Genomic DNA, 13,610 nt, shown 5'->3' on the forward strand with positions numbered 1-13,610 from the left:
TCTGTGTTACACTTTCATATATAATAAAGCCCAAATATTTATAATTATCACCAAAATGGCATTTGGTTTCATATGCTACATGGCTATTAGGTTCTGATATAGGCTATAAGGCTATAAGGTAATTTATTGAGATGGGTTTATTAAAAGATGATTGTAAGATATAGAGTCGCCTTCCAGTTGTGTATATGGCGGCTACGGGTGGCGTAACAGCCCTGCGCGCTGGAATAAACCATTCTCTCCTATTTCTGTGAGTCGAGAGGGAGAGGGAGGCGGAGGAAGAGAGCAGCGAGGGGGAGGGGTGTTGAGAGGAGGAGAGTGTAACGCGAGGATGGTAGTACCACGGGGTCTGCTGAGAGCCATGTTGGATATGAATGAAAGGGAGAGATGATGCACCCCTGACGCCGACAGCCCGAGTTCTACCGAACACAGCGAGTAAATGACAACTTCCCGGGCCCAAGGAGAGACGGGGGAGCGCGGGGGAAGGTGTCGAGCGGTGCCGCTGGAGCTGGCGACCTAGCCGGCGACGGAAGAGAGGAAGAGACGCACTCGAAGATAGAGAGCGAGGGAGAGAGAAAGAGAGAGGGGTGAGAGGGAGAAAGGGGGAGAGGAGAAAGGATCTTACCAGACTAATGGCTGCACTGCTACTGGGTTCCTGCCTGCTCTCGCCACTTCTTCTCCACCTGTTCCTCAGCCCTTTGTTAGCAGTTATCCCGGGGAAGGCAGCAGGGTCCTGCCGCTGGAGCCCGGGACCCTGCCCTGAGACACCTAGCCATCCCGGGGAAGCTGGGGTCTTGGCGAGCAACAGCGGCTCGGTGATTCGCCCCAGGTGGACGTTACAGCGGTTCCCATCGGGACCAGAATGCCCAGTGTGGAGTCTTTTTATATGGCACGGAGACCCTTTTGGACCCTTGTGCACGGAAGAAGGGGAGGCGACAGGGGCGTGGAATGGAGACATGCTTCCCGACCCTGCAGGTATGAGCAGGAGCAGCAGTGAGGAGAGGGGCGTTGTTTCACCTGTTTTCTCTTCCCCTGTTCAAAATGGCAAAATGCGGTTTGTACAAAGGACTAGAGTGTGCGCGCGGTTACCATCCTGTCTGCTGCTCTCCAAACCCGACACCAGGAGAGTCTTTGTGCGCGGCCACCACCGGGGACCTGAGAGCGAGGCGTTCGAGACAGCTACGGACGTGAGAGCGGCTTCTGAAAGGTGTAGAAGGCCTCTCCACCAGCCGGATGATGATTTTGCCTCTGTTTATCTAGCAGCCAAGCCTAAAGTGCGGGCTGCTCCTCCACAGAAATTATCAGTGGTGGCAGGCCGAGAACAGACCTCTCAATCCCGTGTAGAGAGCAAGGGGTTACCCTGGGGGTCTCTCCCCGTAACGGGGTGTTGTGGTTTGCAGCAGATGGATGTGGGGGGAGGACCTCCAGCCAACATTATTGGACCTAGGGGGAGCATAGCAGGGAGTAATGTCGACATTCAATTTTCCCCCACCACAAATATTACGCATAGTCTCTGTTTTCTATCTAACGGTAGGCATACCGCTAATGAAAACATCAATTCACTTAGCTCTACAAACTCGTTTTCCTTATTCCATGATGACATACAGGCAGCAGAATTGTCTGTTCGAGCCACTAATCCTCACCCTCAGTCTGAGCCAGCTCACAGTGAGTCAGCTCTCGTCACGCCTGTAATGTCTTCCATCACCGCTTTCACTATATCATTCTCGGCACACGCCCGTGCAATTAAGTCTGGTGTTACTCACAGGGATATCGTTACCACAACCCCTTTATCATTCTCCATCGAGCTCAACCTGACTAAACGGGATGATGACTCAGATTCACATTCCCGGCCACGAGCTAGCCCCCACCGCACTACCCGTTCTCAGCACATGAGTTCAGCACCACAGGCACTGTGGACAGCTCCCATGAAAACCTTTACACAGGATTCCCAAAGTAAACACGCAGATTTGGCTCAACACTTTCAGCCAATCTTTTTCGGGAGTGTTCACAACGTCAATAACAATAACAACTTAAGAAATGACAACCAGAACCACGACCACCAGAACCACAACAACAATAGCAACGAGGAGAACAAAGAGGAGAATGTTCTAACGAATGACGAAAGTAACGATGCCGATAGTAGACAGGTGTCGGGGGATCTGAGTGGACCGTGCTCACAGACACAGCAGGGGTCGTTCCCGGAAGAGTGCCTTCACGCTGCGTGTGCTGTCGACAGCTTAACCACTGTACAGGGGGGCTCCCGCATGCAATTAAAATCCAGTAAACTGGTGCCATTACAACAAGAAGGTGTCAGTCTGCGAGAGAGGCATATGGTTGTCGAGGTTGAAGAGGGGTCTGGGGAAGGAGAATTACAGGTGGGGGAGGGACAGGCCAGAGAGCCGTGGAGGGAGGAAGTGGAGGAGTGGGAGTCAGAAGGAATAACAAAGAGAGCCACAGCCCAAACAGATGAAACTGGAGAGGGAGAGGGAGGAAAGGGTCAGGAGAGGGCCAGGCACACACAGGCACAGAGTGGGTCAGGAGGACAGGGGAACAAAGAGTGGCAGGGGGATGAAAGCACACAGGGAGAGTGGGAAGAAGAGGAGGAAAGGCACAGTTCAAGGGGAGAGAGAAGCCTGGAAAGGCACATAGTGAAAGATAGAGGTGAGGGGGACAGAGAGAAAGAGGTTTTGGTGGTGGGACGCGCTCGCCGTGCTGCCAACAGACACCCTCACTTCTCCCTGTATAACTTCCAGGTGCAGGTACCAGAGAACCAGCCCCCAGGCACCTCAGTCATAGCCATTTCAGCCACAGACCCAGACTCAGGTGATGCAGGCATGCTCAGCTACACCATGGCCCCTCTAATGAACAGCAGATCAACTGACTACTTCCACATTGACCCCGACACAGGCCTCATCACCACCTCCCAGGTGCTGGACAGGGAGCACATGGATCTGCATTACTTCCGGGTCACAGCGTCAGACCACGGCTCTCCACGCCTCTCTGGCACCACCATGGTGGCCATCACCGTGGCTGACCGCAATGACCACTCGCCCATTTTTGAGCATGTAGAGTACCGGGAGACCATCCGGGAGAACGTGGAAGAGGGTTACCCCATCCTGCAGCTCCGAGCCACTGACCTGGATGCCCCGTCCAACGCCAACATCCGCTACCGCTTCATAGGAGACACCGCAGCCACCGCCCGCGCCGCTTTCGAGATCGATCCCCGCTCAGGGCTGATCACTACGCGGGGGGCAGTCGACAGGGAGACCAACGAGCGTTACACCCTCCATGTGGAGGCCAGTGACCAGGGAAAGGAGCCCGGGCCGCGCTCAGCCACCGTTAAGGTCTTCATCACGGTGCTGGATGAGAATGACAACGTGCCCCAGTTCAGCGAGAAGCGCTATGTGGTGGCGGTCAGGGAAGACATCCGGCCCCACTCGGAGATCTTGAGGGTGAGCGCTACGGACCATGATAAGGATAGCAACGCGGCCGTCCACTACAACATCATCAGTGGGAACAGCCGGGGCCAGTTCTCCATCGACAGTGTGACGGGGGAGATCCAGGTAGTTGCCCCTCTGGACTTCGAGGCAGAGAGGGAGTACACTCTGAGGGTACGAGCCCAGGACAACGGCCGGCCGCCCCTCTCCAATAACACAGGTATCATCAGCGTGCAGGTGACCGACGTCAACGACAACCCTCCCATCTTCGTATCCACACCGTTCCAGGCGTCAGTGCTGGAGAGCGCCCCCGTGGGCAGCTCCATCCTCCACATCCAGGCCATCGACACTGACTCTGGGGACAATGCCCGTCTGGAGTACAGGCTGACTGGCACTAGCCCTGACATGCCCTTCGCCATCAACTCTGCCACCGGCTGGGTGACGGTCAGCTTGGCTCTGGACCGGGAGTCTGTGGAACACTTCTTCTTTGGGGTGGATGCCAGAGACTATGGCGTCCCACCTCTCTCTGCCACAGCCAGCGTGACCATAACAGTGATGGACGTCAATGACAACAGGCCAGAGTTCCTGCAGAAAGAGTACTTTGTGAGGCTTAATGAGGACGCGGCCGTGGGCACCAGTGTGGTCGTTGTGACCGCGGTCGATCGTGATGTCAACAGTGCGGTCACATATCAGATCACGGGGGGCAACACGCGTAACCGCTTTGCCATAAGCACAGCCGGAGGGTCGGGGCTGGTCTCTCTAGCACTGCCACTCGATTACAAACAGGAACGGCGCTACGTTCTGACGGTGACTGCCTCAGATCGCACACTACACGACACGTGCCAGGTCCACGTCAACATCACGGACGCCAACACGCACCGGCCTGTATTCCAGAGTGCTCACTACTCAGTGTCTGTGAATGAGGACCGGCCACCGGGCAGCACGGTCGTGGTCATCAGTGCCACGGACGATGACGTCGGTGAGAACGCTCGCATCACCTACTTCTTGGAGGACAACATCCCCCAGTTCCGCATCGACCCGTCCAGTGGAGCCATCACCCTGCAGGCCGAGCTGGACTACGAAGACCAGATGACCTACACTCTGGCCATCACCGCCCGGGACAACGGCATCCCACAGAAGTCTGACACCACCTATGTAGAGGTGAATGTGAACGATGTGAATGACAACGCACCACAGTTCCTCAGCCCCAGGTACCAGGGCACCGTCAGTGAAGACGCGCCACCCTTCACTAGTGTCCTACAGATATCCGCAACGGACCGAGATGCCCACGCCAACGGCCGCGTCCAGTACACCTTCCAGAATGGGGAGGACGGCGACGGGGACTTCACCATCGAGCCCACATCGGGCATTGTACGCACGGTCCGTCGTCTGGACCGCGAGAGCGTTCCCTTCTATGAGCTGACGGCGTACGCAGTGGACCGTGGTGTGCCTCCACAGAGGACGCCCGTCCACATCCAGGTGACAGTTCTCGACGTCAACGACAACGCACCCGTGTTCCCAGCGGATGACTTTGAGGTTCTAGTGAAGGAGAACAGTGCTGTGGGGTCAGTGGTGGCCCAGATTACAGCCACAGACCCAGACGAGGGGGCCAACGCCCAGATCATGTACCAGATCGTAGAAGGCAACATCCCTGAGATCTTCCAGATGGACATCTTCTCTGGGGAGCTCACCTCCCTCATCGACCTGGACTACGAAGCCCGCTCAGAGTATGTGATCGTGGTCCAGGCCACCTCAGCCCCCCTGGTGAGCCGGGCCACGGTGCGCATCCGGCTGGTGGACCAGAACGACAACCGGCCCCAGCTCCAGGACTTCCAGATTATCTTCAACAACTTTGTGTCCAACCGTTCCAACAGTTTCCCCAGTGGGGGGATCGGACGGGTGCCGGCCCACGATCCGGACGTGAGCGACCGCCTCTACTACACTATCGAACGGGGCAACGAGCTGCACCTGCTGCTTCTCAACCACAGCAGCGGGGAGATCCGGCTGAGCCGCAAGCTGGACAACAACAGAGCCTTGGTGGCCCCCATGCTCATCACTGTCACAGGTGAGACAGAGAGCGAGAGAGAGAGAGAGTGGCTGGATGTGTAGAGTGGGACGAGGACAGAGAGATTTGTGTGTGAAAGAGTGTGTGGTTTGTGTGTGTGTGGGACAGAAAGAGTGTGGGGGAAGAGCTGGTCAGAAGATGTGAATGACTGAGCGGTAAAGGGGCATTTCAAATACTTAGGCTCTTGTTCCATGATTTATGTATTTGTATTGAGATAAATGAAAGAGGCGATATGTGGCATGGTATGATAAACTGCCTGGTAACGATGGTTTATGATTTATTTTACTGTACAACAGTCATGCATTTCTAGTTTGTTAATACATAGGTTTTATATAGGCAGTGTTTTTTGTGTGAGCTGGCCTATTTACAGAGCTTTTATTCCAATATATATACGAGTGTGTGTTTGTTTGTCTATCAGTGTTTGTTTGTTTGTCTGTGTATGTGTGCGTGATTGTATGTGCGTGTGTGTTTGTGCGTCTCTCTTTCTCCCTCTCTCCCTGTCCCTTTCAATTTTCCCTCTGCAGTAGGAGTCTCTGTTCATCGTTTCCCTCCCTCCATGTCGCCCTCCCTCCATCTCTCCCACACTCAGCCTCTCTCAGCCTCTCTCTGCCTTTCTCAGCCTCTCTCAGCCTCTCTCAGCCTTTCTCAGCCTCTCTCAGCCTCTCTCAGCCTCTCTCTGCCTTTCTCAGCCTTTATCTGCCTTTCTCAGCCTCTCTCAGCCTCTCTCAGCCTCTCTCAGCCTCTCTCTGCCCACTCCTCTCCTCCAGGGCTGGAGTGTTATGAGATTATAATGAAATACAGTCAGTCTGAGAGCAAGTCTGTCAGATTCATTGTATATGCTGCTGTCTGTGTCTGCCTGGCTCCCCTCCCCTCTCCTCCCCTCCCTTCACATTCTCTCTCTCTCTCTCTGGCTCTCACGCTCTCTCTCTCATGCTCTCTGTCTCTCTCTCTCTCTCTCTCTGGCTCTCACGCTCTCTCTCTCATGCTCTCTGTCTCTCGCTCTCTATCCGTCTCTCATGGGCTCTCTGTATCACTCTCTTTTCGCTCTCTCTCTCTGTCTCTCATGGTCTCTCTCTCTCTCTCTCTCTCTCTGGGGCTGTGGCTGTCTCTGGTTCTCTCTCGCTTGCTTGGCTTTGACTCGTGCTCTTGTCTAACACTGGAGAGTGGGGATTAAGATGTAATATAGCCAGTCGGTCTAAGATCCCAACAGGACAGCAGGACTCATCTGATATCTGTCTCTGTCTATCTGTCTGTCTTCTTCCCCTGGGACACCAACACACACCACTACCACTTCCCCTCTTTTGTGTGTGTGTGAATCTGTGTGCTTAGGTGTGTATCTGTGTTTGTGTGTGTCTATACAGTACATATGGGTGTAGACAGAGATATTTAAACATGGAAGGCAAATAATAGAGATTTGATTTGCATTTTCTATAAAACGTGTGTTGTAAACGTTTACCCTCCAACATATATAAATGTGTTCTTGACTGGTCATGCAAGGGATGGCCAGATAGTCTGGCACAGTTTACAGTGTTCGTAAAGAGATCCTTTTCTTCCTGCTCCAGCTGCTAAATAATCCCTCTGTTGGCAGCCCAAGTGGCGCAGAGGTCTAAGGCGTCACTACAGACATGGGTTCGATCCCAGGCTGTGTCACAGCCGGCTGTGACCAGGAGACACATGGGGCGGCGCACAATTGGCTCAGCGTCATCCGGGTTAGTTTAGGGTTTGGCCCACTGGGATGTCCTTGTCCCATTGCACTCTGGTGACTCCTTGTGGTGGGCCGGGTGCTTGCAAGCTGACCTGGTCGCCAGTTGTACAGTGTTTCCTCCAACACATAGGTGCGGCTGGCTTCCGGGTTAAGCAAGCAGTGTGTCAAGAACAGTGCGGCTTGGCAGGGTCGTGTTTCGGAGGACGCACGGCTCTCGACCTTCCCCTCTCCTGAGTTCATATGGGAGTTGCAGCGATGGGACAAGACTGTAACTGCCAATTGGATACCACGAAATTGGGGAGAAAAAGGGGTAAAAGTACAAAAAATAAATAATAATAATATAATCCCTCTGTAATTTAACCACAACAGACAGCAGGGTCCCATACCCCCTCTCTCTTTCTTTCCTCTCCTCTCTTAGGATCATCCTTTACTTATTCAACACACACTGATGCATCCTGTAGTGAGTGTGCCCAGGTGTATTTGTGTGTGCAAGCGTAAGGACAGTATAGTCAATGTGAGGGAGCGTGTATGCTACAAATGAGTAATTTCCCATTATATACATACAGTAGTTGTAAACGTGGCATGGTAGATACGTCTGTACGCCTGGGAAGATAAAACAGATAGATCAGATCACTGAGACTGTTAGCATATGTCTGTAAAATGCACTTTTATGCTGATGCCCAATGTGTGTGTAAAGTGATCGTGTGTGTGTGTGTGTATCCATGTATGTGGTTTAATGGGAGATTAGACACTGTGTTGTAAAGATGCAGTATAAGCCTGCAGAGAGCTCTTTGACTGTGTGGCTTATTCCGTTCTACTTTGCACTGAGAATAATGAGTGTTCAGACCTCATGGGGAGAAGGGATTTTAAACAAACAGAGCACGGAAATCATCTGTCAGACCACTGCCTGTAGTGTGTACATGTGTGTCTGTGTTCAAACGAGCAAGATTGTGAATGAATGCAGGCTATAGATGTGTTTCTTTCTATGGTTGTGTGTGTGTGTGTTTCCGTGTGTGTGAATCTGTGCCACATTGTGTGTTCATAATTTACCCCTCCTGGGGACCTACACTTGTTATTTCTAGGTGACTCTGCATGCCCAAAACAATTTCCATCCATTTGAAAAGGCCAACACTTGTTCAGTCTCCCCTGATATGACTGGAGGGAAAGGGAGCTGTGTGTACATGAAATGAAAGTTGTTCCCGTCTCGCAGCAGGTTCAGGCTTGGCTGAAGTGACAGAGGAGCAAGGCAAGGCTCCATCTCTTTAAAAGAGTTTGGGCATATACTGCATAGCTACTGACGTGGGTAGCAGGCAGCTTGCTATTTCCAGCCCTATGTTTAGGAAAGGAAGCATTGCTTATATCTAGGAGGCGGTAAAACTATATTAGCCAAGTGTACCTGGAATAGCCCCTCTCAACCCAGCAGACCTAAAACGCCACTCCTCCGTTTGAAGTGTGGAGTCATGACGCGAAAACATGGATAGGAGCAAAAAGAAGCCCACAAAGTGTTATTTACAAACACTTGTTTTCCCCTCAGTGCTAAAGATGCTAAAATAACCTCCATTTATACTTTGAGGAGGGTTATAAAAGTTTAAAGATGTGCGCGAGAAAGGTAGCTTAGCCTCAGAGGGCCAGTAGCTATATGCATTAGGTCTGGGTTTTGTTGTGTAGCTACAATACCTGCTTCAGAGTGAGTTAGCTACTAGCTGCTAGCTGGGTTATATTATTGTGCTGTATGTACAGTATCTGTTCCTAAGTTATTGCTGATTGCTCAGTTATATTGTACTGTATGTAGCCTACCTGCTACCGACGTAGCTAGCTGCTGGGTGGATTAGTTTATATTGTAGCTCATTGTGTGTACCTGTTTCTGAGTTAGCTCTCTAGCTGCTAGCCAGAAATAAGCCAGGCAAGGGGTGCAAATCACAAAAGATTACCTCCTTTGACTACGATCCATGTCTCATTTCAATAACAAAAGTAATTAGATATTCATTTTTGCAAGTTATTTTGTCTGAGCAGTATTCCCTATTTTGTATTTTGTGTTGACATTTCCTTTTTCTTTTTACAATGAGAGAAATTCTCCACTGTTTTTCCCCATATTATTTCTTGAACATGAAGAATCATATTTTGGTTTGAGCCTTCCTCTCATAATCCTAGTCGACCCCCTGGTTGTTCATTTATTAGCGCCTGGTGTGTGTGTGCGTGTGTGTGTGTGGTGTGAGTGTGTGTGAGGTCAGTAGGGAGTCAGCCTCCTCATAATCCTGTAATCAAACCAGCTGCCACCACTCCCCTCCCCCCACAATGTCAACATCCTCATTCTGTCTCCTGTCTCTCAGTAGCTCCACCGACCCTCACTCTCTCCTGTCTCTCAGTAGCTCCACTGTCCCTCACTCTCTCCTGTCTCTCAGTAGCTCCACCTACCCTCACTCTCTCCTATCTCTCAGTAGTTCCACCGTCCCTCACTCTCTCCTGTCTCTCAGTAGCTCCACCCGACCCTCACTCTCTCCTGTCTCTCCTGTCTCTCAGTAGCTCTACCAACCCTCACTCTCTCCTGCCTCTCAGTAGCTCCACCGACCATCACTCTCTCCTGCCTCTCCTGTCTCTCAGTAGCTCCACCGACCATCACTCTCTCCTGTCTCTCCTGTCTCTCAGTAGCTCCACCGACCATCACTCTCTCCTGCCTCTCCTGTCTCTCAGTAGCTCCACCGACCATCACTCTCTCCTGCCTCTCCTGTCTCTCAGTAGCTCCACCGACCATCACTCTCTCCTGCCTCTCCTGCCTCTCAGTAGCTCCACCGACCATCACTCTCTCCTGTCTCTCCTGTCTCTCAGTAGCTCCACTGACCATCACTCTCTCCTGCCTCTCCTGTCTCTCAGTAGCTCCACCGACCATCACTCTCTCCTGCCTCTCCTGCCTCTCAGTAGCTCCACCGACCATCACTCTCTCCTGTCTCTCCTGTCTCTCAGTAGCTCCACTGACCATCACTCTCTCCTGCCTCTCCTGTCTCTCAGTAGCTCCACCGACCATCACTCTCTCCTGCCTCTCCTGCCTCTCAGTAGCTCCACCGACCATCACTCTCTCCTGCCTTTCAGTAGCTCCACCGACCATCACTCTCTCCTGTCTCTCAGTAGCTCCACCAACCCTCACTCACTCCTGTCTCTCATTAGCTCCACCAACCCTCACTCTCTCCTGTCTCTCAGTAGCTCCACCAACCCTCACTCTCTCCTGTCTCTCAGTAGCTCCACCAACCCTCACTCTCTCCTGCCTCTCAGTAGCTCCACCGACCATCACTCTCTCCTGCCTCTCAGTAGCTCCACCAACCCTCACTCTCTCATGCCTCTCCTGTCTCTAAGTAGCTCCACAGACCATCACTCTCTCCTGCCTCTCCTGTCTCTCAGTAGCTCCACCAACCCTCACTTTCTCCTGTCTCTCAGTAGCTCCACCAACCATCACTCTCTCCTGTCTCTCAGTAGCTCTACCAACCCTCACTCTCTCCTGCCTCTCAGTAGCTCCACCGACCATCACTCTCTCCTGCCTCTCCTGTCTCTCAGTAGCTCCACCGACCATCACTCTCTCCTGTCTCTCCTGTCTCTCAGTAGCTCCACCGACCATCACTCTCTCCTGTCTCCCCTGTCTCTCAGTAGCTCCACCGACCATCACTCTCTCCTGCCTCTCCTGTCTCTCAGTAGCTCCACCGACCATCAATCTCTCCAGCCTCTCCTGCCTCTCAGTAGCTCCACCGACCATTACTCTCTCCTGCCTTTCAGTAGCTCCACCGACCATCACTCTCGCCTGTCTCTCAGTAGCTCCACCAACCCTCACTCACTCCTGTCTCTCATTAGCTCCACCAACCCTCACTCTCTCCTGTCTCTCAGTAGCTCCACCAACCCTCACTCTCTCCTGTCTCTCAGTAGCTCCACCAACCCTCACTCTCTCCTGCCTCTCAGTAGCTCCACCGACCATCACTCTCTCCTGCCTCTCCTGTCTCTCAGTAGCTCCACCGACCATCACTCTCTCCTGCCTCTCAGTAGCTCCACCAACCCTCACTCTCTCCTGCCTCTCCTGTCTCTAAGTAGCTCCACAGACCATCACTCTCCTCCTGTCTCTCAGTAGCTCCACCAACCCTCACTTTCTCCTGTCTCTCAGTAGCTCCACCGACCATCACTCTCTCCTGCCTCTCCTGTCTCTCAGTAGCTTCACAGACCATCACTCTCTCCTGTCTCTCCTGTCTCTCAGTAGCTCCACCGACACTCACTCTCTCCTGTCTCTCAGTAGCTCCACCAACCCTCACTCCCTCCTGTCTCTCAGTAGCTCCACCAACCCTCACTCTCTCCTGTCTCTCAGTAGCTCCACCAACCCTCACTCTCTCCTGTCTCCAAGTAGCTCCACCAACCCTCACTCTCTCCTGTCTCTCAGTAGCTCCACCAACCCTCACTCTCTCCTGTCTGTCAGTAGCTCCACCGACACTCACTCTCTCCTGTCTCTCAGTAGCTCCACCAACCCTCACTCTCTCCTGTCTCTCAGTAGCTCCACCAACCATCACTCTCTCCTGTCTCTCAGTAGCTCCACCGACACTCACTCTCTCCTGTCTCTCAGTAGCTCCACCAACCCTCACTTTCTCCTGTCTCTCAGTAGCTCCACCAACCATCACTCTCTCCTGCCTCTCCTGTCTCTCAGTAGCTCCACAGACCATCACTCTCTCCTGCCTCTCCTGTCTCTCAGTAGCTCCACCGACCATCACTCTCTCCTGCCTCTCCTGTCTCTCAATAGCTCCACAGACCATCACTCTCTCCTGCCTCTCCTGTCTCTCAGTAGCTCCACCGACACTCACTCTCTCCTTCTTTCCTATTTGTGTGTGTCATGCTACCTAAATATGTGTATCTCTACAGATTGACACAGCAACCTCACCCCCCCTCTCTCTCCTCCCATCCCCCTCTCCCTCTCTCCCCCTCTCTCTCAGACGGAGTCCACAGTATCTCGGCCCAGTGCGTTCTACGAGTGCTCATCATCACAGAGGACATGTTGAGCAGCAGCGTGACGGTGCGCCTCCAAAACATGTCCCAGGAGCACTTTCTGTCCCCACTGCTGGGTCACTTCCTGGAAGGGGTGTCGGCGGTGCTGTCCATCCCTCCGGAGGATGTTTTTGTGTTCAACATCCAGCCGGACGGCGAGGCAGGGGGCATCCTGAACGTCAGTTTCACCGCTGCGCTGCCTGGGGGTAACTTTTTACCCTCAGAGGCCCTGGAAGAGCAACTCTACCTCAACCGTCCGCACCTCACCTCCTTGGCAAAGATGGAGGTACGGGAGGAGGAAGAACAGACAGATCAACTCAGAAACACAGATAGCATTAGACATATGTGGTTACGCATCAAGATACATAGATGTACACACTGAACACACACACTTACAAGTTGACGGACACGCACACGCACACGCACACACACACACTCGCTCTCTTTCACTCTCACTCTATTCCCAACCCGTCCACTGAATTGAAACTATCTATGTGTGTGTGTTGTAAAACAGGTGCTCCCATTCGATGACAACGTGTGTCTGCGGGAGCCGTGTCAGAACTACATGAAGTGTATCTCGGTGCTTCGCTTCAACAGCTCTGCTCCCTTCATCTCCTCTCCCTCCATCCTGTTCCGGCCCATCCACCCCATCGCCGGGCTGCGCTGCCGCTGCCCCACAGGCTTCACTGGGGACTACTGCGAGACGGAGATCAACCTGTGTTACTCCAACCCCTGCCTCAACGGAGGTGTGTGTGCTCGCAGGGAGGGAGGCTACACCTGTATCTGCAGAGAAGACTACACAGGTAGTAGGTGTTTAGTCACTGTGTGTGTGTGTGTGTGTGTGTGTGTGTGTGTGTGTGTGTGTGTGTGTGTGTGTGTGTGTGTGTGTGTGTGTGTGTGTGTATGTTTATGTCTGATTCACTGTGTCTGACATTTTGTGTGACGTTTTCTGACTGTTTATGAAAAATGTGTGTGTTTTTTCCTGTGAGTGAGTCTCTGGAAACAGAGTAGTGTTATGTCCTCACAAGGACGTGTTTCCCATCCCTCCTCATTTCCCCTGGGAATAGCTGCAATACTGTCTTATGGTGGAAGTGATGGAGGATAGATGCCATGAATATGTTAGAGGTGTTTCATATTCTCTTTCATTTCAGATCAAAAAAGCTTGGGGTGAACCAGCACTTTTCTTTCAGAAGTGAGAAGGAGCCTTAAGCGCTGTTCAAACTCTTGCAGAGAGAGAAGTTAGAGACTTAAGGAGAGAGGGAAGACTAGAAAGAGGGCGAGAGAGATACGGGGAATGAAGAAAGTGATCGCAACGATGAATAGAAAATAGATACTGATGGGAAATAGAGAGGAGGGTTTTGAGGATTTTCTGTATTGCCTGTGTTTATATGAAATGTCA

At 52.4% G+C, this 13,610-nt stretch overlaps 1 protein-coding gene across 1 annotated transcript in view; it reads left to right on the top strand.

Moving 5' to 3' along the window:
• Positions 1 to 327: 327 nt before the first annotated feature.
• LOC112221553 (cadherin EGF LAG seven-pass G-type receptor 3-like) overlaps positions 328 to 13,610 on the top strand; it is a 51,811-nt gene continuing 38,528 nt past the window's right edge. The window contains exons 1-3 of the mRNA XM_042303951.1: positions 328 to 5,499; positions 12,160 to 12,497; positions 12,726 to 13,014. Coding sequence (XP_042159885.1) covers positions 630 to 5,499; positions 12,160 to 12,497; positions 12,726 to 13,014 — 5,497 coding nt within the window. The 5' untranslated portion in view covers positions 328 to 629. The remainder of the gene's footprint in view (positions 5,500 to 12,159; positions 12,498 to 12,725; positions 13,015 to 13,610) is intronic.

The sequence above is a fragment of the Oncorhynchus tshawytscha genome, linkage group LG22, assembly GCF_018296145.1.
Source record: "Oncorhynchus tshawytscha isolate Ot180627B linkage group LG22, Otsh_v2.0, whole genome shotgun sequence".
NCBI classification, from domain to species: Eukaryota; Metazoa; Chordata; class Actinopteri; order Salmoniformes; family Salmonidae; genus Oncorhynchus; species Oncorhynchus tshawytscha.